The 25009-nt window shown below is 45.6% G+C and overlaps 1 protein-coding gene across 5 annotated transcripts; it reads left to right on the forward strand.

The window, feature by feature from the left end:
* Window positions 1–1156: 1156 nt before the first annotated feature.
* Window positions 1157–24830, forward strand: MCM10 (minichromosome maintenance 10 replication initiation factor). 5 transcript variants are annotated; one of them, XR_005827884.1, is made up of 22 exons: window positions 1157–1200; window positions 2319–2371; window positions 3167–3487; window positions 4268–4372; window positions 4967–5101; window positions 5625–5811; window positions 6611–6776; window positions 7505–7672; window positions 9016–9132; window positions 10498–10697; window positions 11631–11731; window positions 12756–12857; window positions 12965–13082; window positions 14042–14270; window positions 15828–15969; window positions 16654–16772; window positions 17657–17770; window positions 18639–18787; window positions 19007–19046; window positions 19430–19544; window positions 22925–23068; window positions 23228–24830. XR_005827884.1 is itself a non-coding variant. In XM_040594091.1 (21 exons), the coding sequence occupies exons 2-20, from the start codon at window positions 2365–2367 to the stop codon at window positions 19511–19513; spliced, it is 2604 nt and encodes an 867-aa protein (XP_040450025.1). In that variant the 5' UTR covers window positions 1157–1200; window positions 2319–2364; the 3' UTR covers window positions 19514–19544; window positions 22925–24830. The 5 variants fall into 5 exon arrangements, 4 of the variants coding, with proteins under 4 accessions (XP_040450025.1, XP_040450023.1, XP_040450024.1 ...); XM_040594091.1 differs by having other exon boundaries at window positions 22925–24830; XM_040594089.1 differs by lacking the exons at window positions 22925–23068; window positions 23228–24830 and having other exon boundaries at window positions 19430–20891.
* Window positions 24831–25009: the final 179 nt, after the last annotated feature.

Raw genomic sequence — 25009 nt, forward strand, 5'->3', positions numbered from 1 at the left:
AGAGGGAAGAGAAATATGAAAAACACAGCGTCCTGATGCCTGCCCACAAATTCGCTTCCATGCCAGGATGGGACACAAGGTGTTTCCCTGTTTCCATTGTGGATGAGCAGCAATACAGAGGAGCCCCCTTGGGCCCTCAGTGCCCACACACTCCTTCCCAGCTCCTGTCACTATTCATTGCTCCCCCCTAACAAATTTCCATGGGTGTCATGCAGGCAGATGCATCCAGAATGAGTTAGTCCAGCATGCCTGGGTTAGGCAAGTGGTTTTTGGGAGAAAACCTGAAGAGTTGAGTCAGCTGACAACTATTCAGCAGAGCATTTCAACTGCTCAGTGGAGCGTTTATCTCTGAGTTTTTTCCTGCTAGAACTTCTTGATTCCTTCAACTACCACAGACTCTCTGTCCTTAATTCATGTTTGCTAAGCTGGTACTGGTACCACTGGAGTTTCACTACCAGAGACATCCTCTCTTCCTTTGTATACCGTCTTGCAGCATGGATGTAGTGGAAGTGCCTTGCGTTCTGAGCTCAAATCCTTCTGTTTGGGGGGCAATTTGGGGGCTCATTTCTGCGTATAATTGATGCAAGGGTAGAAGGACTAGAGCAATGACCTTGTATGTGTCCAGAAATATTATTTTTCAAAGAATCATTTGTACCAAAGAAATGCTGAACAGGACTACAAAATCCTGTCAACCACACGTGAAAATACCTGGGTGAACTTGCCCGCTTGGCACAAGCAGTGAGATTGTCTGGGTTACCCAGAGAGCTGCGGCGCCTGCCGTGGGCCCTCCCCGAGGCCACCGTGACCGGGCACAGGGGGTTCCTCAGGGCTGAGGGAAGCTGCTGTGAAGCCAAGAGCGCGGCGCTGCGCGGGCACAGGCCGCACCGCAGGGCTGCCCCGCAGGGCAGGTGGCGACTCACGCTTGGGTAACAATGGCGTCACGTCACCACCCTCACATCGGTGACCGCACTCAACACCCCACCCCACCCCACCCCTTGCCCTGCCCCCTCCCTGGGCCCTAAGCCCAGCACGCACCCGCGCCCTCCCCACCCCCCCGCCCGCAGCCAACGCGGCGCGCGGCGGCGCCCCTGCTGCCAGGAGTAAAGATGGCGCGGGGCGCGCACACCCCGGAGCGCATGCGCGGGAGGGGGCGTGGCCGGGTTGGAGTTTTGGCGGGTGTCAGTGAGCGCGCGGCTGGCGGTGAGTGAGGTCCTGTGAGGGGAGAGCCGGGCGGCCCGGGGCTGCGGGCGGACCGGGGTTCAGAAAGCCATCCTCGGCGGGGAGGGGCTGGTGGGAGAGGCATCGGGGTCCGCGGGGAAGCCCTGGAGGAGGTCGAGGTTCCCCTGGGTGGGGGAGTCGGCCGAGCGGGGAGTAGAGCTGCGAGGGGAAGGAGGGTCCCCTGGAGGCGGGGCGGGGTGGGGTGCTCCCGGGCAGCGCTGTGGGAGAATCGGGGATCCCTGAGGGCAGGCTTGGCGATCGCGCGGGTGCTGGGGTCCGTGGGAAGGGAGGAGGCGGCGAGCCGGGGCTGGCTCCCGAGGGCGGCAGGCGGGGTGACCCGCCGCGGCCCCCGGCCGAGCCCCCGCGGCACCCGCTCGGCAGCAGGGTGGGCCCCGGGGCCGGTGTCCCAGCGGGAGGCGGGAGCCTGGGGCACGGTGGTGGTCACTAGCCGTCCCTGCTCGTGTGTGCTCCTGAGTTTTGTTTTGTTCTTTGCTGAAAATAAATATAATGCAGCAAGAGAAAAGAGCTCTATTAAAAGTGGAGTTTATGGACGAAACGAAAAGGCTTTGCAGCAGAAAGGCCTGTAAGCACAGAGTTTGAGTTTGCGTGCAATCCATCTTCAGTGGGTTTCCATTCTCACCCAAGTCTTCCCTTGGCCTGTGCTGATTATTTTTCATGGACATGTGTCCATGAAATGGAGGAGCTGTGAGAAATGTAAAACATAACGCTTTAAGGAATAACAGTATTCTTAAAATGTCAATAACTAATTAAATGCACATTGGTTTTATGGTCCAGGACCAGTGAGGTTGACATGGTTATTACTGTGAGACCATGGTAGGTATTTCTTAAAATCTTTGTCTATCATGGGCTTTTGTTTTTTTAAAGTCATGCTTCTACACTGCAGTGAGTTCAGTATAGGGCAGACTTTAGATGTAGAAAATGTGTGAGGGTTTTAAATTCAGTGGAGTCCTCACTTGCAGCCGTAAATAAAAGCAAGCTTGTGGTTTGCAAATTATCAAATAAGGAGCCTGAACACAGTATTTTTTTGTAGATGAGCTATATCCGCTTTAACAGTATCACTGTTGTTCTCCCCATAACAGAGAATATTTCTTTTTGAGGGGCTCTTGAAGAAATCCCGGTGAAATCATGGACGGTAAGGGGGAAAGTACTCTTTTACTTTAAATAGTAAAGTGTCTTCTGATCGGTTATGTTAGTTAAGAAGTTCAATGTTCAGAAAACTTGGTAAGCCTTTTAGGAAAGGAAATTATATCACACTGACTGCACTTGCAGAGGCCTTTGAGGTTGCCTCTTGCTTTCGTTCTTGTCACCTTTCTGTGAGACTGCTCTGTCCCTTCCCTGGTTTTGTTTTCTTCAGCAGCAAAGGCTAAACAAATTTCTTGATTTGTTCTGAATGTCAGTTCTGCTCTTCTCTGTCCCGTTCCTCTCGCTGTACTTGATTTTCTTTTTTCCATATTTGTTCCTTTGTTTTTGTATTTCTTTGTTCACTATGCTCTTCCTTGAGCAAATCATACCTGAGAATACACTTTCTCGACTGCCTTGCATCTTCCTCTTCACCTTCCATTGGGAAAAGCCACGTAGGTGCCTGTAGAGCTGCCTACACCTTTACAGGTCCCCAGGCTTCACTTTGTAACAGCAGCTGTTGTACTAGCAGCTGCATAGGAGGAGGAGCAAGTGTTAAGTAGCCTGGATCACAAGCTGAAAGTGTCTGCAATGATGTTTCCATCTGACCAGACAGCAGTAAGCTGCTCTATCTTTCTTGAGCCAAAGCTGAAGCAGTTTTTTAAAAATGCCACTTGCTGCTCCAATTTAGTTTCAGTAATTACAGCTAATTACCTTAGCTTGTAATTAGAGTATCTTGGATGTTTTATTCCTTGGCACCTTTCCTCTAACTGAACAGGAATAACCGTGAGTTTGATTTTTGCTTTAGCTGATGATGAGTTGGATCTGTTGGCCTCCCTCCTGGAAGAAAGTGAGACAAATGAGGAGGGGAATCCTCCTGAGGAGGAAGATGCTCCAGAGAGTGATGGGGGAGAACCAGATGAATACAATGAGCTCTTTGATGCAGAAGATGATGCGTCCTACACGGAGGAGGTTGATGCTGAGGATAGCATGATTGATAAGCAGAAGGAGAATCTGGCTACACTGTTCGGTGATGTAGATGACCTGCTGGAAGAGGAGGCAGCAGAGGAAACTGTCCCTACCTCAGCTCCCAGTCAGGCAAAAGAGAAAAGCAACCAAGAACTGCAAGGTTTCTGTAACAGCATCTTTTATGTGTTTTATTGTATATATCTTGTCTCTAGAGAGTTAACAGGCAGCAGGTAAGGCCTGTTGCTTCTCAGTTGAGGGTGGTGCCCAGAGGGGGAATACAGAAAGTCCTTGTGAAAGTTTCCAAGTCCAGTCTTCAGTGCTCTGTGACTTGCCAAACCTATTTTCCCAAAAGGACAGAGGACTTAAGCAAACCAGGGAGACTAAACTAGCTCTGGTGACCAGGATAGGGAAGGCTGCCTATGCACCTGTGCCTTGTCTGATGAAGAGAAATGTTGCTTCAGTCTTCAGGGCTGTCATCCTGGCATCTTTCACCACCACAGTAATCCCTTCCCCCTCAGGACTTCCTGGCAGGAGGTTCTGCTTTACCAGTTGGTGTGGAAGCAGAGCTGGCCACTGAGCTTTCCTGTGTCCAGGCTGCATATTTGGTTATACGGGAAGCATTTCTTTATGCTGGGCTATGCAGTCATCAGCCATTTAAATTGTCCTATGTTCAATAGGAGAGTTCTATGCAATATGGCAAGGAACGTGCTGTGATCAAGTAGAATACTTACACAAGAGAGGTCAGCTCCAGGCTGTATGGAAAAGTGTCCCTTTACTGTGAACCATGTAGAATCAAGTATATCTGTATTGTGGCTTGAGTCTTTTGTTTTCAAAGTTCCTATGATGTAGTAAAACTGCCACGCTTCCAGGGATCTCATAAATCCCTGTTTGCAGTGGCTTCCCGCTGCCTTCATTATTATCCTTCTCCTTTCTTTCCTAGCTGAGATGAGAAAATTGCAAGAACAGATGAAGAAGTTACAGGAGCAGTTGCAGAAGACTGCTATTGAGCAGCAATCCAGTTCAGGCCATGAGAAGAAAAGCCTTGGTAATGAGACTAATTAAATGGGTTTGATTTGTTGGCCTACCAACATGCAATTTATAGGCAAGACTCCAGATAATCCTGAAGTGGGCACTGAGTAGCAAGGAGGAATTGTGATCTGGTGTATTCCCACACAGGATGTTTCCTGCAGCTACAGACTAAGTTAGTGAGCTGCAGTTTTGGTATCTGCATCATGGATTGATTCTACATGGGGCAGCTTCCATGACTGAAGTCCTCCAGGGTCTTCTGGAAGTGTCCCTTCTTACCGGCAGTGGTTGGTACACGCAGAAAATACAGCTGTTTGTTGCTGTAGCACATTGGGTGTAGCAATGAAACTACAGGTGAAAACTGAAAAGCAGGGGGATGTTCCTATTTTCCACAGCTTTGTGGTTTCAGTGACATTAGAATTTTTAGGTTGTTATGGGGTAGAGTCATTGGGGCTTTTGCAGCTGCTGCATTTCAGATGCTGGCCACTTAGCTGAAGGGTTTCCATGTGGGACCATGTGGGACTTGTTATTCAAATAATTACTTAGTTCAGAGCTATTCTTAGTGTTTGAGTCCAGATCCTGGGATCTCATATTTTTTTGTTTCCTTGGCCAGGTAAATCTCCCTGTCCACCTTTAAAGGAAAGACATGTTCAGAAGCTGCAAGAGTCACCATGTTTTTCAGCCCAGCTGGACAATCCTTTACCTCCAGCCAAGCGAGGAACCCAGAAATCAAAAGCATCCTCAGCAGGTACCGTTCTCAATCTACCTTTCACTGAAACACACTGGGCTTTTGTTGAAAGCCTGTCTAGTGCACTGCAGTGGTATAGACACATCCAGGATAGCTTTATACTTGTCAGCACACCAGTAGCAGCCTGGTCACGGTGGAACAGAGCTTATTACAGAGTTAATTATTGTATTCTTTGCAATGGGTACCGTGCTGTGTACTGCTATGGTTAACTTGGACACATGCAGCAGTGTAGCTTGTATCCATGCATTCCTACAGTTTAGCTTGCCTAGAAAATGAGAGCTGCTCTGAGAAGCTCCCCATGAGGTGGAACTCATTGCTAGAGCTACCTGTAACTAATATGAAGCCATCAGTTAGCTCCCAGCTGACTGGGAGAGAGTTTTACATCTGTTTTTTTGGTTTTGTTTTTTTTTTAAATAGTGTGTTATATTAGACTCCTGTCTCTGGTCAGGTATAAATTAGTGTCATTTTTATTAAGAAGTTTTATTTCATTATTAAGATTTTTTTTTGGGGGGGGGGGGGGTAGTTCCTGCTAAAGAGAACAAAACTCCTCCTCCACGGCAAGTCCTCAGTTTGGCGTTCCAGCCTCTGAAGTCTGCTGCAGGGAACACACCCAGTAAGGTGACCAGAGAGAAGACTCCTCATGTGCCTACATGCTCCAATGCAGCAACTCAGCCAGTGTCTGTGGAAACCTTCTCGGGACTGAGATTAAGGTAAGCAGCCCAGCACTGAACTCGGTCTGGGGACATCACCCTCTAGTAAAGGGAAAGAAAATGCAGTTGGTCCAACATCCTGTGCACCCAAGTGGTGCACAGAGGACAGGATTTCTGATTTGCTGTATATACATCCTTTAACCATGGCAAATTAGTCATTAGGGGATGTAACACAAAGCCACACAGCATTGGCTGGTTCATCAGTAGATAGGTAACACTGACTTCTGGCTTAGTATCGTATTTCTTTTACTATTTTCACCTTTGCTCTTTTCTAACAAAAAAAAGCTATCATTTTATTAGCGCTGCCTTCCCTGGGATGTTCTCCATGGTGGAGGAGGGAAGCAGCAAGCATGCACAAAGCCCAGCCGTGCTCCAGTTGAGCAGATTTTGCTCCACACTGGGAAGGCTTGGGAGCCACTTGTGATCCCCATACTCGATGTGGCCACGAGAGGTCTCTGAATGCTTAGTGTCTTTCCTCACCAGAAACCATGCTGGATTTTCAAATGCAGCTCAGTCAGTCCTACTCAGTCATTCCTGAAATGAGCGGAGTTTAATGCAGGCTCAGGGCTGAGTTGCAGTGCAACTATTTGGACAAAAAGCACTGTGATCGGTAACTTTCTGATATTTGTACAGTGTCCTGAACCGAAGAGTTTTGTTTCATGTGACCTCAGGGTGAAATGAGGTACAGAGGCATTTTGCAGCAAGATGTAGTCTCCCCAGGAGAACGCTGGATGGCTTTGATTGTCTTGTCCATTTACGCCAATGGATGTGTTCTTTTACATGCTTTTGCTTGATCTAGAAATCCCCGGGTGTCTTCGGCTGAAATGGACAGGAAAATGGTTAACCGGAAGCTCATCCGTCTGTCTCAGCTGAAGAGCAAACTTGCTGCAGAAAATCTGGAGGAAATAGACTGGGTAACATTTGGAGTCATAGTGAAGAAGGTCACTCCTCAGAGTGCAAATAATGTAAGTAACTTCATTGTATCCCTTCCTCGGTTCAAGTGGTGGTCTTCCCTGAGAAACTAATGAGGTCTTGAACTTAATCAGCCAGCTCCATGTAGTTAATGAAAAGTTACTGTATTAAAGATCTAGGCACACCTGTTTTCATGGAGTAATGCTGCTTTTACTCCTCAGGGTTAAGTCCTTAGCTTATCTGGTACAACTGTCCCAGACAGTAGCATTGGCTAATGTAACCATTATGTTACTGTTGTATGTTAAATGACAGTGTGAAAAAAAGGACTCGGGCTCTCAGTCTTTCTAGACAGCCCTCATGTTTTAAATGTGCCACACATTCTGCTGCCATAATTTCCCAAGAGGTTATTCTGTCCTAGATGCTGTACATGTTCTATAGGAAGTCATTGATGAAACAGAGATCTGGATATGCCTTGGGTTTGTTTGTTCAGTGGGGTAGAAACCTCCTCATTCAGCAAGCAAGTGTGCTGTCCAGCTTTAATATCAGGAAGATTGGTGGTAGCAGTATTATTGTGCTATTTTGGCCTTTAAGAATCCCAGAACTGGCTATGTGGTATGGCTGGAGATGCTGTAGCTAACCTGTTCTGAGGTCACAAATTGTGCTTTTCTGCGTCAGGAAGACCCAGGGCTGGGAAATCAGAATAATTCTTTAAAAGCAGCAGCCAGAGGGAATGCAATATCCCTGTACTGACAGCTGAAAGGAAAGCAAATATCTGTTCCAGGGCAGAACCTTCAGTATCTGGCATCTGAATGACCTACGGGATCTCAGTCAATGTGTCTCACTCTTCTTGTTTGGTGACGTCCACAAAGAGCACTGGAAGACAGACAAAGGCACAGTCATCGGGCTGCTCAATGCTAATCCTATGAAACCTAAAGAAGGCTCCAGTGAGGTGAGAGGATTTTTCACTTGCCCATCAGCTGTAGATAAAAACTTGTATCTGAACTTTTTTATATCCGAGATTTAGCTTTATAGCATGTTAAGTCTGAATTTACAGCAGTGTGCCTAAACAGTTTGAATTGCATTCAGATTATTTGTGTGATGTGTATGTGCTCCTGGCCTTCTGGAAGAATGAACTTCAAGAAGTCCTGTTAAGTATCTAAAACCAGAATTTATTCAAGTGGGTTTTTTTAATCTGATTTCAGTAGCAGTTGGCTCTTCCACGGATGTAGGGAATGTGTTCTCATTTCAGTTTATTCAGCTATTTGCAATGCCTATTTCACCCTAGAGGTCTCTCAAAGCTGAAGAAGGTGGGGAAGCTCATTTCTCTTTGCTAATTTAAGCACGAGATGTGATTGCAAAATGTTTTGTGGTTCCAAAATCATGACTGATAAGCAATATTTGATTTGTTAAACAGATGATGTATTATGTATAGATACATAGTACTTCGCTTGTTTAATCAATTATTTATAAAATCAAAACATGATGAATTACTTCTCTGTATGCATCAAAACATTTAAGGTGGCTTCATTTTGCTAATAAATTAATTTTTTGTAATATCTTTTTAATTGCACTGGAATGGAAACTGTTTTTACTGTCTTCTGTCAAGGGGAATTTCAGTCTAGTAGCTGGTGATTTAGTGTTTTGCATTTTAAATTCTCCAAATGAAAAAATTAAGAATCTCATTAATTGTCTATTAAGGTATATAATTGCTTAAATTAACATGAATAAAGATTAGAACGTCCTGTTGGTGAGTAGAAAGGCATACCAGATTTAATGTAAGGGCTGTATTTAACTGTTAAAAATGGCTGCTCTTAGCTGAAATGTACACATTTGGAACTACATTAAAACTGACTTGTCAAAGTGTTTCTTAGCTACAGACACAATTCCTGGTATCTCTGGATGCATGAAGTAGATGCTGTTCTTGCACAGAGCTCTCGTGCATCTCCTTCCCATTCACTCCCCAGTGTGGTTGTCATGATGGTGTCAGAGCCAAGTAGTTGTAGAGGACCATCATCTACAGCACAACTAGGTCTGCTTTTGCTGGTCCTTTGTTTCCTGAGGCTCTAAGCACAGAAATCCAATGTCTTTCATCTCTTTGTGAGAAAGAAATTAACTTTTTTCTTTTTAACTGAACTTTTTCTCAATCTGAACAGGACATGTGGCTCTCTTAAACTGCATTTTAATATTGCATTGTTAATATCAGAGGTACCAAACTGGACCAGAGCCAAACCAGTGACATCTAGAGAGAAGCCTGTCCAGTCCACCTCAAGGCATGTTCTGATTTCTTTCTAGCTGTGTTTGTCTGTTGACCATCCCCAGAAGATCCTTCTCATGGGTGAAGCTCTGGACATGGGCACCTGCAAAGCCAGGAAGAAGAATGGTGATCCTTGTGCGCAGATTGTGAACCTGGTCTGTATCTCAGTAGTTAGGCCATCCTTAAGCTGTTGGTAAAACTCTGGTTGCTGATTTTATACTGATGCTCTGACTCTGACGTGTTTCTGGTTCTTGACTTGTAACTAAAGTGGGTTGAGACACTGAGAAATGAAACCCAGAGGAGCTGTTTCTGTGATGGCCCTGTAGGAGCAGCACAGTAGTTCCTGAAACGCAGAGTTGGTGCTGCAGTGAAATGAGGTGGCTTTGACCCGTGGTTGCCACTGTCTCCACACACTTTCATTCTCCTTTGCACCAGTGCAAGCTTCTCTGCACTGCACTAGAGGTGGTTTTAACCCAATGAGTTCCCTGTAATGCCTGTATGCTGCCAGAATATTTATACCTGAATGTGGGGCCCTGGACATGAGAGGAAAAAGGTGTTGGGATTCTTCTTTTAGGGACCGTACTGGCTTTTACTAGTTTAAAGAACTTGTGGATTATGCCACTTCATGGCTATAGTGGTGTTGTGATACTCAAAAGGAACCCTAAGTCAGAAGGGTTGTAGTTAGCAGTAGGGTAGCACTTGGAAGGAGCAGAGAAAATGAAGGAAAGAACAACTGGGGAGGAACTCAAAGTGTGTAGAGTGGGAGGATGACAAATACAGAAGGTACTTGTAGCAAAAGAAGGCTATGATAGCAGACCCACTGCAGGAGGTGGCTGTGCACAAGATTCTCAATTTCAGTGAGATGTTCCAGTGCCACCTGGAACAAACTGTAGATGGAGCTTGTCTGGCAGAAGAACCTTATGAAGGCTGTCCAATTAGTGACAAAAAATGTTTGATTGTGTGGTAATTGTAGTTATACAAATCTGGGGTAGATGAACATCAATGAGAGTGGACAGGGGTTTTTTTTTGTAAAAGTTAAACACCCCAAGTGAGCACGTTTATGGCACTGCTGTCTCTGACTGGCAGGCTCACTATCTTCAGTTCTAAACTCCCTTGGATTGACAGTGGAAACTGATGAATGAATTAAAAAATGAGTATATGAAATATCTTGCTTTGGTGTTAGGGGTTTTTTGTGTTCATACCAGTAAGAAAATCATGTACAGTTCAGAGTGAAGAGTAAGAATCTGGGCAAGAGGACCTGGGACATCAGTTGACTTGAGCCAAGGAACAACCTTAAAATTCTTCGATGTACAGGTTTTCCAGTGATTAGCATGGGCAATTTTACTTTTGTTTTTCATTGCTGGAGTGTGGGCAAATGCTTGCTGAGTAGGTCGAATGCTGGAGTACTACAACAGAGATGTTAATTCAGTTTAGCCGTAGAAGGATGCATGTGGGTGAGAGGAATGAAGTAAATTGTAATTGCTGGTGTTCTGCAACAGACTTCTCCCATTTCTTTTTAGAATGACTGTGAATATTGTCAGTATCACATACAATCCCAGTACAAGAAACTCAGCTCGAAGCGGGCAGACCTGCAGTCCACCTTCTCTGGTGGTCGCATTCCCAAAAAAGTTGGTCGGAAAAATCCCAGTTTGAAGGAGAAGCTGTGTCAGGATGGGTTTTACTATGGAGGTGTCTCTTCAGCAGCATATGCAGCCTCAATGTAAGATAAACCACTTATTTCCATTGGTTTCAAACAGAACTTCTGATATGCCAGTAAGCCTGAAGCTATCTCTAAGGGTGTCTGTGTAGTCAGAGATCCCTTTGACTTAACTACATTAACTGAATAGGAATAAATGCCCCATGATTGGTATAATCCTCCTGGTCCCATGGGGTAACAGAGCTGCTATTTGATAGGAAAATTTTAACAATCAGTGCTAAGATATGGTAAGGGGTGTTTTTACCTCTGAACTAATACTGTGTTGTGAAGCCAGGCAGCATTGCATTTCAGTAAGTGGAATTAATCATGAGATCCCAACCATCTGAGTGTCCGAGATAAGTATTTTTCAGTGCCATTCCCTTACCATATTTTGTTATGGTTCGTTGTGTTTAATCCAAGACTCTGTGTATTCTGTATTTCCTCCTCCTCTTGACTGAAATAAAATAGTATCACTGTGTGTTAATGAAGAGATGGTAGTAGTGCACTGTTCATTATTAAGTGACCAGGATCAGTAGATGAGTATGCATCTTATAACTAGCATGGAGGGGCCAGGTCCTCCATCCAAATTCTGAGTAACAGCTGGATCAAGCCCTTTGCTTGCACATGGCTTTCATTCCCTTACAACTGCCCTCTGATAACTGGTGTGACTCCACAGTGACAAAGCATTTCTAGCTTCTTTTTTATCCCTAGAACTAACTGAGAAAAGCTTAGCTATTACTTATGTTTAGTTTTCCATCACTGCATAGGAAATGCATGTCTCAACCTAGAGAGAAACGGGAGAACCTAAACATTGTGCTAGAATTTGGATTTAGATCCACACTGTTCCCAAAAACAGATGAGAGAAGGGTAGCTGGAGTTTTGTTGAATCTAGCATTCTCCTGCCCTTGTTCTAACCATGGGGAAAACTGATATTCTGGTTTTGTTTCTTCTTTCTAGTGCAGCAGCTGTGGTACCGAAAAGGAAGATTCAAACCACTCTCACCAACCTGGTCGTGAGAGGTGTTGATGCAATTGTCCAGGAAACCAGGCAGAAAATTGGTACCTAGTTACCCATACCTTTACCCTTCAGATATTTCCAGCTTGATGTGTAGATGTATCCCAGGACCCTGTTACTCGCTGATTGAATCTGGCAATTGGTTTGCTAAAGAGATAGCCATTTGCAGGTTGCTTTCTCAATTGATCTAAACTCCTCTTCCCTCTTGAGATCGCAGCTGCAAGGCAAATGTGACTAAGCAACTGTGTATCTCCATGTGTCTGTTTTTTCATCAATGCTCCTGAATTAAGTCTCCTGTTCTGTCTTTGAACAGTAACACATCTTTGCCAGATTAATGGGAACTGGAAGTTTTAAGAACTTACTTTATTTTATTGGAATGCATGACTTCTGTCAATCTTGAAAGCGTCTAATAATATTAAGTATAAATCAGTTAGGTCTGTGCTGCAGGGGACCTCCTGAGTACCCAGCTTGTTTCTAGTGCTTTTCTTTTGGGATCTTCAAAGCATGTGCCTTCCATGACTTTTGGGATGTCACCAATAGATCTTTTCTGCCTCCATTTTGTTTCTGTAATGCACTTAATATTATGCCCTCTTTATGCTCGGTGGAGAGCAGATGACAGCTTATTCAAACTATGTGCTCTAGATCTAGATGCCACTTAGATGTCTTATTCACATCCTTCAGTTCCCTCAGTTGCCTCCATTTTGGACAACGTAGTGTGTGTCCTTTGTCTAGCTTTTAGCTGTTCTTAATTCTCCAGGGATAAGATTTGGTGGATTCACAGCTTTCAAGCATTCTGAAAATGGGAATGGTGGGAGTACCACAGACAACCAAGACTGATGCGGAGCTGACTGTTGAAATTGCTGAAGGGGTAGGAAAGTCATCGTGATGTGCTCTGTGAGGACAAGGCCTTGGGCACCCAAATATAATATGGAAACTGGCCTTGCTTTGGTGGGGTGCTCACCCAGATGACCTGCAGGGGTTTCTTCCAACCTAGACTACATCTCTAAAACCAGGTCTGCTTCCCTTTCTGGCTCTAAATTTGTTGTATTTCTGCCTCTTGTGCTCCAGGTGCAGCAAACAGACCCATGCAATGTTCTGAGGAGTTCAAGGAACTGCTGGCACAGCCAACTTTTGGAGCACGAAACCTCTGCAAACACTGGACCAAAGCAGGTATTGACCTTTTGCCTGAAGGAAAACCCATTCCTGAAATCACTCAGCCTTCTTTTCAGCAAACATTAGTGGCTTTTTAATGTGGTGTGGTTTGTTTTTTCTCCTAGGTGCTGAAAAGAAGCAAGGGGCTAGTTTTCAGTCCATTTCTGCTTCAGCACTGCTCAAGCAACAGAAACAGAAATTGCTGGAGGCCAGAAAAAAACGATCTGAAGAGATTCAGAGGCGGTAATACATACATATTTTCACAGGAAGCATTCCGTTACTGTGGCCCTAAGTATAACTGTGGGAGGTGTTTTGCTGTTTTAATAAAAACTTCATTAAATTAGAAATATCCCAATATTTAGTGGAGAACCAAATGGAAATGTTCCAGCACAGTACTTGGCAACTGGAAGGCATGATGGGAAGAGGCTGACTAGAGTAGGAAACTGGGGTCAGGAGTCCTGGTTGTGTTCATTTTTGGCTTGCAGGGGTCTTCTGAACCTTAAGATTTGCAGTGTTTTGTGCATATGTTGTTAACAAGCCTAAGAAGAACCTCAGAAGAGCCACTGTAGCGAGACCAAGATCGATGTAGCCAAGTAGCCTCAAAAGGCTCAACAGGAGCCAAAACAGAACATGAAGGAGAATAAAATGACTAGGCACAATCATGACATATTTCCTCTAAATACTCTTACAACCTCCAACAGTGTGTATTTCAGGGACTTGCCAAGCTAAAGGTGGTATCTGATAAAATTTCTCTGAAGAGACTTTCCATGCCCCCCCCCCCCGCCCCATTAACCTGTCCAACCTCCATTGTGACCTCTGTAAACATAAACATTTATGTGACTATGGTGGCAAAGAGTCCCCCTGCTTAACTACTTGTCCTGCAAAGAAGCCCATTTTTCCAAGTGCTTTCTGTTCCCACTTCCCAGCTTCATTTGACACTTCTCTTTGACATTAGTTTTCAAGGCAATTCGATGTTCACTCCTTCTGGTGACTTCTTCAAGTCACTCTTGATTTCAGCAACCCAGTGAGTTCCTTATCAGTCTTGTTTTAGTCTTGTGGTTCCCTATATTGCTGCATGTTTTTCTAGCAATAAAAGGCCAAATAGTGAAAAATTAGAGTCTGCATCCCTTCCATTCCTATCGGTTTCTTAAACCTTTTTGTCTCTTTGACTTGTGTCCCTATTGCAATTCTTGTCTTACAAGGTTTCTCCAGAACACAAATAAAGCCAGCAGCCCTGCTGTCCTGTCCTCCTCTGGAGAGTCCTCACTCTGTTCCCCAATAACTGGAGCAGAGTTTCCCAAAGCTGGAAAAATGTCAACTCCTCAAAGGCCCAGGCTAGGCACAGGATTCTCAGAAGGAGAAGATATCCTCTTCTTTGACAGGTCTCCACCTCCAACACCAAAGCTAGACAGCTTGGCAGAAGCCAAAAAGGTAACAGCTCTTTGAATCTCTTTAAATATTGGGAAGGGGAGGCTAAGGGAAGTTTGGTTTGCAGTAGTAGAGTCGTCTTTGGTCAGATACAGGCCAGCTCATCTCTGATGTTAGTGAAGTTTCTGATTTGTGGGATCAGACTGGCCTGCATTACAGTACACAAGAAACCTGTGGTTCCTGACAGCTGTTAGTACCAAGGTCCGTGCTACCATCTTACCTGTAGTCAACCTTCAGAGCAGTGGAACAGCTGCTTAAGAGGAGCCTGTGTGGGTGATATTTGGCCACCAGAGCTAGTGTCTCTCATTTGTTCAAAATCCACCTGAATTGGTCAGCAGTGAGTTGTTACAATCTGTCTCGTGTGTGATGCTCATGAACTCGCTCTTGATCCTGTCTGAAGGCAAGCATCACTGAAACCACTGACGCAACTGGCAATTTCAGCAAATGCCAATTGGGCATGGACAGGGGACCGAGCATGCTCTTGGGATGGGACTTGGGAAAAGTAGATGGGGAGATAGAGCATCTCATTTAAGTCATGAACCTAATGCTAAGCTTTCTGCTGAAAAAACACTTCCTTGTGCATGTTGGCAGCTTCTCTGAGCAGAGTTGACTGTTCTTTATGACCTGACATAGTCTGTCACCCCTTGGGCAAATTACCTTTGAAGAGCAGTTTGGAGCAGCTGTGTGGCTGGTCTTGTATTCTGTTCTTCATGCAGGTGGGACAGAGCTGCTCTGTCCACCAGTGGCTGCTCTTTTTGCTCTTGTGTTTTGGGGGTTTGGAACCTCTTAAAGCTTGAGGCTGTGGATAGGTCCTGGACCAGGATGGGCGGTGCTGAAGTGATTTTTACAGAAGGAGGGCAAGGCCTGTTGCTATTGGTTGTTTTACAAGCATGAAAACCCTGAAGTGCTGGGAAAGGGCAGGGTTTCTGTTCTGTAAATCCCTGAAATGCTAGACTCTGCATGTTTGTTCTTTGGCATTGCTAGTGTAGCGTGGTGTGTTTTCCTTTTGCCATGTAAGGGTAAGCAACAGTGAAGTAGTTTAGCTGGGTTGTGCCATGAGTTTGGATAATTTTGATTTCTAGCCAGAACAGACTGCGTCTTTCCTTGGCACAAACCTGTTCATATGTTTGTCAAAGAAACTTCTCTTTCAGCAAGGAAGATGGTATCTTAGCGTTCTGGGAGTATGGAAAGGAATAGTTGTACACAATTTTGTTAGTTCCTAATTGTTACCAATTTATGTGGAAATAAAGTGATTTGATTCCTCTGAAAAACTTAATGATTTGTGAAGCAGTTAAAGCACAGCTGCAGAGATATCAGGCCTGGTAACACCCCTGGAGGAGTGATTTTATGGTTTGGGAAGTCACAAGAGGTTGGGTGATGTGGTGAATTAGATGTACAGCAGAGCTGGGAATTTTGTTGGGCCTGTCTTCAGCCAGCTCTGTGCTAAAGCCAATGGATCTTGTCTGCTCCATTTGACAGACTTCCAGTGCTACTTCTGGAAGCAGAACATGGGGGCCAGACTGGTCACCAACACGTTCACTGCTTTTTCCTGTTTTCTAGCTGGCTGCGGTACAACGACTACGAGCAAAAGGCCAGATTCTTGCTAAAACTGATCCGAACAGTGTCAAGAGGAAACGAGCTGATGTTGATGATGTCCTAGACATTGTTGAAAGAGTTGAGAAAAATGTTGCTCAGCCACAAGGTACAAAAGCAGAGAATGGTGTGTGGTGGTAGTTTCTAGAATAGAAAATGTATGCTTATGTTCTGCTGAACAGAGTGCTAGGTGCTGGGTTAAGGGCTTAATTGCTATGCCAAAGGGACGCCAAATTAGGTCTGTTTAGAACTTAGAGATTGTTGCAACAAACCCTTTAACTCTGTGGAGAGAGTGTGAGATGTTACCTTTGATAGCTCCCTGTCCTCATATTTGTTCCCTTTCTTTTGGCACTTGAGCATCTGTGATGCACAACTGACTTAATCAAGGGAAACCAAGAAATAGTCCCACCTGGGAAGGCATCTGAATTTTCTGTGGGAACTTGAGTTTGCCTGCAGGTGATTTACTGTGTGATGGTGGATGAATTGTTTAATTCCCATTAAAGCTTCTCAATAAGTCAAGGGGGCAACACTGATTGCTGCCCTGGAAGTAGCATGCAGTCCTAGTACAGTGCTTTGAGAGAAGATGCAATGTTATTTTTAAAACGCTTTTGTTTTTCCTGAAGCCATATTTGAACTTGGCTTCATGTTCCTGAACTGTGAAAGGCTGCTATTTGACCTGAACAGCTGCCTGAGAGACCTGACACTTCCAAAATCTACTGCAGTGACCATACTTAGAGATCAAAAACCTTGTTTTGAACTTGGTCTCTGGGACTGAGCCTTTTTGTCTCCCTAGATATGGATGAACTGGAGCCTGCCCAAAAGAAACTGCGTGAGCAGCTGGCCTATCTGGAGTCAGAAGAGTTCAAAAAAATCCTGAATGCCAAGTCCAAGCACACAGATGTCCTGAAAGAGGTATGGCCTCAGTCCAGCCGTGACTGAGGGCTCAGAACTAGGGAGCTGTCTGGACTCCTCATAATGATTTCAGCAAGAAGCAGGCACTCAAAACATGTCATAGGCACCAAATTGTCCTGATGAGTAGAGCTCAGGGGTCTCTTAAGCACACAGGGCACAGTGCCTGCAAGTCAGTGTTATTGCCGTAGCCATGGTTGCCTTTTTGTTTTTTTTTTTCTGTGTTTGGAAGAATTTGTGAAGCTCCTGATTAGTGGTTGATCAAAGAAATGCATCTGCCTTAAAACCCAGTTAGCCATGTGCCTATTTTGTCCCTAATTTCTTGACATTTTGGCTGCATAAAGATAGCTGCCACCTTCATCTGGGGCTCATGTAAGTCATGGAGCCTGTAAAATGCCAGCAGTTGCCCTGAAGAGTAAAGAGGTTTCATTTCTGCCATCGGGGTCTTTGCTGAGCATGTTCCCAGGGGTAAAGCACCTCCAGTGGCACAGGGCTTTTGTCTTGGACATGTGTTGGTATGAAGTCCTGGTTGTTTTAAGGTCTTTTGAGGAGTAATATTTTGGCTAAGAACCAATTCCATTCATTACATCTGTCTACCTGACCTCTCCCTGCACTGTCCTCATAGCTATGTGCTGACTTCAGTGGTACATGCTGTTCCATGGGTACATGTCTTCCCACTCACACATCTCAGGGGTGGCTCACTGCAGTGTTGAAGCACAGCATGTGCACTCTGTGGATTTCTGGAAGCAAGAGATGACTGGTGTTTCTCTGGCTCCCAGACCGCAGTCTACTTCAAGCAGGCCTGGTAGTTATTTGCCCTACACCCATTCATGGAGTGGCTTCCCCCATACTGCTCTCCCCACAAGTCTTTTTGTCTGCCTGCACAGGCTGAGGCTGAACTGCAGGAACAATACTTCCAGCCACTGGTGAAAAAGGAAGAACTGGAAGAGAAGATGAGGAACATTAAAGCAGTGAAATGTCGAGTTGTGACATGTAAAGTGGTGAGTGAAGGGGAGCCAGAGTAACAGCAGTGAAGGGGAACATGGGCTGCACAAAATGATGTGGACCGTCCTACAGAGTCCTGACTGTCACTGTCTTGGCCATAGTCCAGTGCAGGGATCAAATGGAGACAGTTGTGTTCTTATGCCTGTTGCTGAGAGCAGCCCATGGACTGAGTGACTGAGACATGAAGACACTGGCAAGGCAAGCTTTAGTGCGGTGCTGAACATCTCAACTTGATATTTATGCCAGTGGGTTCTTTGAGTGTTGGTGTCCTGGAAATACTTAACCAATTTCTTATCTGAAGTTCTTTGTACCAGGACCCTTGGTTTCCCATATTACATGACAAAATAAGTGAAGTGCCTTGAAGATGTAACACTGGGTGGGATTCCTCTATCTGCTTTTCCATAGATTTTGCCATCAGGAAGAGGAGTGGAGCTTTATTACTATCTCAAATGTGCTGAGAGGAAGGAAGGAGTTAGAATCGTTTTGGTTGGAGAAGACCCTTAAGTTCAGCAAGTCCAACCATTAACCCAGGACTGCCAAGTTACCTCCTTTTCCCAGGGTTTCAGGCCCCGCTGTGCTTTGCACTTTCCCTTGTTACCTTTCCTGTCTGTTTTGGGGCTGCTCAGAGGGCCCCTGCATGCCCTGTGAGGTGCTGGGAACAGAGCCACAGGGTGGTGGCAAAGTGGGGAGGATGTCATTAGAAGGAGCAGTGATAAAGCCTGGGCCAAGGATCTCATACTGGTGGGCCCTTCAGGATGGGAGCAGACAGATACTTTCCTCTGAATGTTCAGCTGTTTCCAGTCTACAGAACAGGTCTCACACTCTGTTGAAGTGCTCACAGTTCTCTTTCTCCTTCCTGAACAGTGTAATTACACCTATTTCAAGCCTCTGGAGACGTGTGTGCAGGATAACCATGACTACCACTGGCATGATGCCATCAAGCGATTTTTCAAGTGTCCTTGTGGAAACAGAGCTATTTCCCTTGACAAGCTCCCGAAAAAGCCCTGCTTTAGGTAAGGAATGAGCCTTGTGAAATAGCGACTGGAGTGTTTGTACTGTCCATTCACAAGTAGTATGTTGGGAGTCACGTAACCATGTCCTGGAACGGGAATGGGAATGTCAGCCTTTGCGTTAAGCAGTGTGGGAATGGTGCAGGGCTAGTTTTGTACCCCCTCATTCTGTGCAGCAAGCACACACCACAGTGATCCTCACTTGCCATCTCCATCTTTCAGCTGTGGCCTCTTCAAATGGGAGAGAGACGGGATGCTAAAGGTAAGTGTGAGCCAGCATTTTCTGCATGCCTCAGCACTCTGGCTGCTTATCTTGGTACTTCTGTCCCATGCTTTCCCTCAGTGCCCTTATGAGCTCCCAGCAAAACCAAGCAGCTTTGCATTTTGTCAGGTACATACAGGTGCCTGCAGGCTGTGTTTTAGTGGACCTTCTCTTCTCGCTTTCTGTTCTTGAAGTTTTGTTTTATTTAACTGTGGGAAATTTGCTTTTGACCAAAGTTGCAAGAATTCAGAATGTCAAGGTTCCTTGACTGTCTGTCAGTATTTGACCGGTTAATTTAGCCCTACCACAGCTTCTGACAAAGAAGTGTTTGGGAGACATCTCACCACACATGTAACTTCTTTTCTCCATGTTCGTGTTTCTAGGAGAAAAAAGGTCCGAAGATTGGTGGAGAAACACTTTTGCCAAGAGGGGAAGAACAACCAAAATTTCTCAATAGTCTTAAGTGACCTGGAGTTGATTCCACATACAAACCCCAATGTAAAGATGGATTTCTGTGTTTAGACCACACATTTCTTCACTGGAATGTCCAGTTTCTGGTTTTAAGGATGAATGAGCAGGGGGAATCAATTCCTGATGAGAAGGACATACACAGACTCTCCACCAGGCCACTGGCCACTGCACAGACATTCAGCTTTGACTTTTTTAAAAGTGACTGAATAAGGCTGCATGTGAAATACACATTCATGCCTGTTCTTTCTTACTGACAACTTGTCTCTTTTCCAAGTTAAATCTTTGTACCAAGAAATACCGAGGGATCCCACAATTTATGTTGAATGGCTGGTGTAGAGTGACTTCACCAGAGTTTTAAGTGACAAATCATTGTGAACTGGGAGGACTGTAGATTCTATAAGCACTTGTGAAATTAATACCATGGTACATAAATGCCAGCCTGTCAACAGTTTTTCTGCTGCGGGCCAAAAAGGTTGTGCAAGAGGGTTGTAGGCATAGAGCAGTCTTCATTGACTCCAAAATTACTCACTCAACCCTTAAGAACAGATGTCAAACAATTCCTGTGTGGTCTCCCTGGCTTATGTGTTAAAAAGCCCTTTGGTACTGCAAGCCAGAATTGTTTACACTGTAGATTACCAGGTGTTCTTTTGAAAGCCCTTTCCCTAGCACACAGCCCATACCGGGTTCCCAGCACCATCCATACTACAGCAACTTTACAGCTGCAAACCTGCAGCTCCCACTTTGAAAAGCATTTAAATGAATTTAGCACCATTTTTAATTTTACCTGGTTTAAATTTTTTCCAAAATCTTTGTCAGTCATCTCCATGTCAATCTTGGTTGCTGGCACAGCTCCCTGGAGGACAGTAGCTATCTCAGACCAAACAGGATGAGATCTCCATGGGGTGGCTCCTGAGAAGGGTTGTCTTCATACAGGTGTTTTTCTTAAAGCACATCTCTAGGGATGTCTGGCATTTGGCCAGCATTTCCTGGACCTGATCCTTCTGCTGCCCTTAGCTTATGTGGATCACAGGGTATTCTTAGCGCCTAAAACCACTAGTACCTCAGTGATTTGGTGTAACAGCCACCAACAATCATGTGTCCCAGTGGCTTTGTCAATACTGCTTGTGTTTGCTTGCACAGGGGCTGGAAGAGAAGCAGCTGGACAGATTGACCTTAGTATTCTGCAGCCTTAGTCTACTGGTGCTTTTGCTGGGCAGCTTTGCTTGGCATGTTGCATTCGTTTCAGTCTCCTGTTGATACCATTTGATGAGTGTGGTGTCACTGGTAGGTGACTAAACACTTAACCCTTCACATTGCTTGGCAATGTCTCCTGATGATTCCTCATTCAGAATAAATACAGTGCCAAATAAAGCACTCCCGGGGTTTGTATGGTATCGTATCATTTCTCTGAGGAAAAGGATGAGCTGCTGCCTCAACATTTAACATTTTCATTTGCCTGAGAGCTCAGTGCTAAATCACCAAAAGGAATCGGTTTGTGGTCCGTAACTCCGGCTGCCACGTAGTTTTTTCATTTAGACCAACCAGAGTTTCTCACCTGGGGTTCACAAAACCAGCATGAAATTCCAATTGATATCAGCCTTCAGCCAGCATCTTGAAAGCTTCAGGCTTTTTCCAGTTCCTCTCTCTCTCTCTGGCCAGCAGAGACAAGATTTCTGCAAAAATTACTGTCAGAGGTGGGGTAACACTTATCTTCATAAATGCCCCCAGGACTGTGATATGTTAAAAAAGGTAAGTGCCTCCTTGGGCAGTACTCTCGGTTCACCCTTGTGTGCAAGAACAGGATCAAGAAGCCAAGGCCTATTGCTTGAACCCCAGCAGTAAACCGAGCGAGGGAGATTGATATATTAGATTTTACGTGCCTCAGTCTATTTTTGGAGATACTTTCCCTGTGCCAGAGATTGCTGCAGCCCAGGAGAAGCAGGCAGGAGGGGAGCTAACTGCTGGGGCATGCTGCCACGTGAATGCACAGCCCCAGCACTGCCAGAGCTGCCTGTGGGGCCTGCAGTCTGTACCAATACGTTTCCACTGACAAGCAAGAGCTGTGTCAAGAGATCCACAGGAGGCAGCTTAGGCGTGACCTGACAAGCCCAGCTGGGTCTACCTTGTCACTGAATCTGTCCCAATTTTGGGAACATGATACAAAGGCTGCCGACCTTGCAGTGAAGCCCAGCTGCGTGCCAGGCTGTGTTAGCAAGAGAGCAGCCAGCAGATTGAGCAACGTGAGTTGTTAAACTGGATTAACATTACAGAAACCTCAGCCACTGCAGTTAGCATCACTGGTGAATCAAGACAGCAGTGGTGCTGGAACTTCTGTGTCCCCTAAATCATTAAGCAAAATCACACTGAAAATATAATGCTGAATGTGCAGTCTCAGAGCCATTATTAAGATCTGCAGAGTAGTAAGCTGATAAATCAGCCCTTTCCCCAGCCAGGAAACATTCTCCTGTCTTCAAAGTTGTTATTCCAGCTACAAAGTTCCATGTGTATATATGAAACGGGCAGGAAGATGCCCAACTTCTCTTGTAATAACCTAGCAAGCTGGACTCACCCAGCCATTTCACATAGTTTTATTTTTCCCAGCCTACTTGCTGCCTGGCCTTTCCCTCCCAAAATTAAGTAAAAGTGGGACAAGAGTGCAGGCAAAGCTTTGTTTCTTTAATTCTCATTTCCCGTGCAAAGCTGTGGTGCAGATCCTGTTTCATTTTGCCCTGAAAACAGTCCAGTGATGCCCACATGGGAGAGCCTCAAGGTGCAGCTGGAGTCCTTCCCTGCTGGCTGAAGAAACAGCCTGGGTAGTTAGTGCTTTTTTCTATTTACATGACTAACAGTGACTCAAAAATAGCAAAATAACCTTTGTTCATGGTTTCTTAGACAAAACCTCAAAACTTGACTTCTAGAATGATGGGCAAATGCAGAGGGAAGGGAAATCCCTAGTGTCTCCGGGGACGTGGCTTTTCCAGGACAATTATCACTATTAACTTCGCACCTTGCTGTTAGATTTCTTCCAGACTTTCCTCCCTGCCCTGGTGTTTGCTAATGCCTTTTGTCGCCTGCCTGACAGCTCTTGGCACAGGCTGCCAGACTTGCTGCTGTATCAACATGTTGCACGGCTTCCTCTCCAGCACAGCTGCTTATATTTTTCTGTTCTGTCTTCATAGACTTAAAGCCAAGAAAGGAGCAGCTCTGGTTTTGGGGTACCCACGCTGCTTCCATGGACAAGGAGCAGGGGAGTAGTCAGAGCAAGGAGAGTGGGATATTTTGCATAGGAAAAAATATCTTCAAATAACTTCACTTACGATTCGCAGGATGCTGGGGAACATTGTCAAATTGGAAAAAAAAACCCAACATCTTTGTTGTAACAAGCCATTTCATCTCTCTCCTCCTAGTACCCTGCACTCTTCAGGAGAAACTCCTTCACAAACCTGCAAAGGAGCCAGGAAATCCAGACTGCCCCGTACAACCTGCTCACCCTAGCCACCCAAGAAAAAGATGTCAACCTGGGAAAGTCAAACTCTCAAATAACGCAGCAAGTAAGCTTCCTTGTGTGCTTGCAGTTTGAGGCAAAACACCAAGTTCAAATGCTGCTTTTCCTTCTGGCTTATTTCAGAGCTGCAAATTCACAGGTGTAAGAGCAAAGGTCTTGTACAGGCAATTATGAATGTGGATTTTTCTCTGTTACCACCTTTCAGATGGTGAGAGAGGAGGCTGGGGATAACAAATACAGCACTGTTTGCTTTCTTACATCAAGCATCCAAGAAAGATCTCCAGGATCCTCTGTGCCCTGTTTCAGGCTCTGGAAGAAGATCATGACTTGTGCTGTCCAGGTCACAACATGGCTGAAGTGGAGACCACTGTTTCTTTCCACTCACCCCTCTCCTCCCTCTCCACTCCAGCCCCAGCCCCGAAAGGATACAGGAGCAGGGGCTGCACCCAGACATGGGTATAAGTGCTATAGAATGGCATCCAGCCAAGTGGTTGGCTTTGGCTTTTCCATGATGACTTTGACAATGAGGAGACATTGCTAGAACCCCAGGTCACTGCCCAGCACTTACAAGATGTGCACAGCACCAGGGGCAGAGCTCAACCACAGCATGGGCAGCATCAAGATGCCAGTCTCTGGGTGCTGTTTCCTCATCTTCACCTCCCCTGCACATGTGCTGGCACCTGTGCATGCCCAAGAGCTTCTCAAGAAGCTGTGGATCTCACCACCCTGGCTGGGAAAAGGGCAGGAGTGAAGGAACAGGAAGGTTTGGGAAGAAGAGGGCTTGTTGTTCAAGGTTGGGAAGTAGGTGGGAAAAGTTCAAGCACGCTTCTACACACTCCCTGTCTTGTACCCTGCTCATTCACAGCTTCCAGCAGCTGCCTTAATGGCTGTGAGGACATAGCCAACAAGCATGCAGAACCTGCCATGCTCAGTCATGTACCACATCTGTGCTGGCATGGGTGGTTTGCTAAGTTAAATAGCGTCATGGCTCCCATCCTCTGACAGTGTCCTGCTGGGAAAGAAAAAGCCTGGAGGGGAAATCCTGGAGCACGGAGAGAAGGAAAAGTGGAAAAGTGAAGCCAGCTTAGAAATAAGGAGCTGCAGAGGTTGCAAAGGCCTTGTATTCCTCTCAAGTTGGGACATATTTAAAAATTATACCTTCAGCGTACACTGTCCTCTGTGCACTGAGTACTCTCATCTGCCTACATTAACTCTGTGAATGATGTCTGAGAGAAGATAAATACAACTCAATCTCTGAGAGAAGAGATTGAATAATGATCCATAACAAACCTGTAGCACAGTTCAGAAGATGATTTTGGACATCCTTGCACATGTCCTCTGTTGTCCCTGTGCCACAGAGCCTCACCACCTTGCGAAGCGGACTTCAGCCCCGCCATGTCACAGTTCAGATGAGCTTGTGCCGTCAGTGTGAAGCCAGTTCATCCTCACTTTTACCTCAAGCTCTGTGCTGTGAAGCAGACACTGCTGAAAGGTGGGGTTTGCCTTGCTGGAGCTTGCTATCCTTCATCCTGCCCCTCTGCCTGAGCCAGCTTCACAGCCAGCAGGTCGAGGCCCTGGCAGGAGGGAAGGTGGCAGGACAGCCCTTGCTGCAAAGAGCGGGAGTGGGTTGAATGCAGCATGTCCTCGTTGCAAGCTGGTGTCAGCTCCCCTTCAGTCTCTTCAGACTCCAAAAAAGACAGAGGCCACAGGCTGAACACAGACCTCTTGGCAGGGCTTTTCTTTTTTTACACAGGAGATTTTCACAGGATAGAAAAAAAATAAATCCCTTTCTGATGGAAATAGCTTGATACTTTGGGATTGCAAAAATCATTGAGGGATGGGCAGTGTGCCTGAGAATAGCACTTGGGTCCCTGCACTTGTTTTTCATAGGGCTGTGGCACGCTGGGCAGGTTTCCTCCTGGGAGGAAAAAGCAGGCGACTTGATGGCTTTTCCTCTCCTCCTCCCCTTCCAGCTGCAGTGGTGGTA

The sequence above is a fragment of the Falco naumanni genome, chromosome 5 (genome assembly GCF_017639655.2).
Source record: "Falco naumanni isolate bFalNau1 chromosome 5, bFalNau1.pat, whole genome shotgun sequence".
In the NCBI taxonomy this organism is placed as follows: domain Eukaryota; kingdom Metazoa; phylum Chordata; class Aves; order Falconiformes; family Falconidae; genus Falco; species Falco naumanni.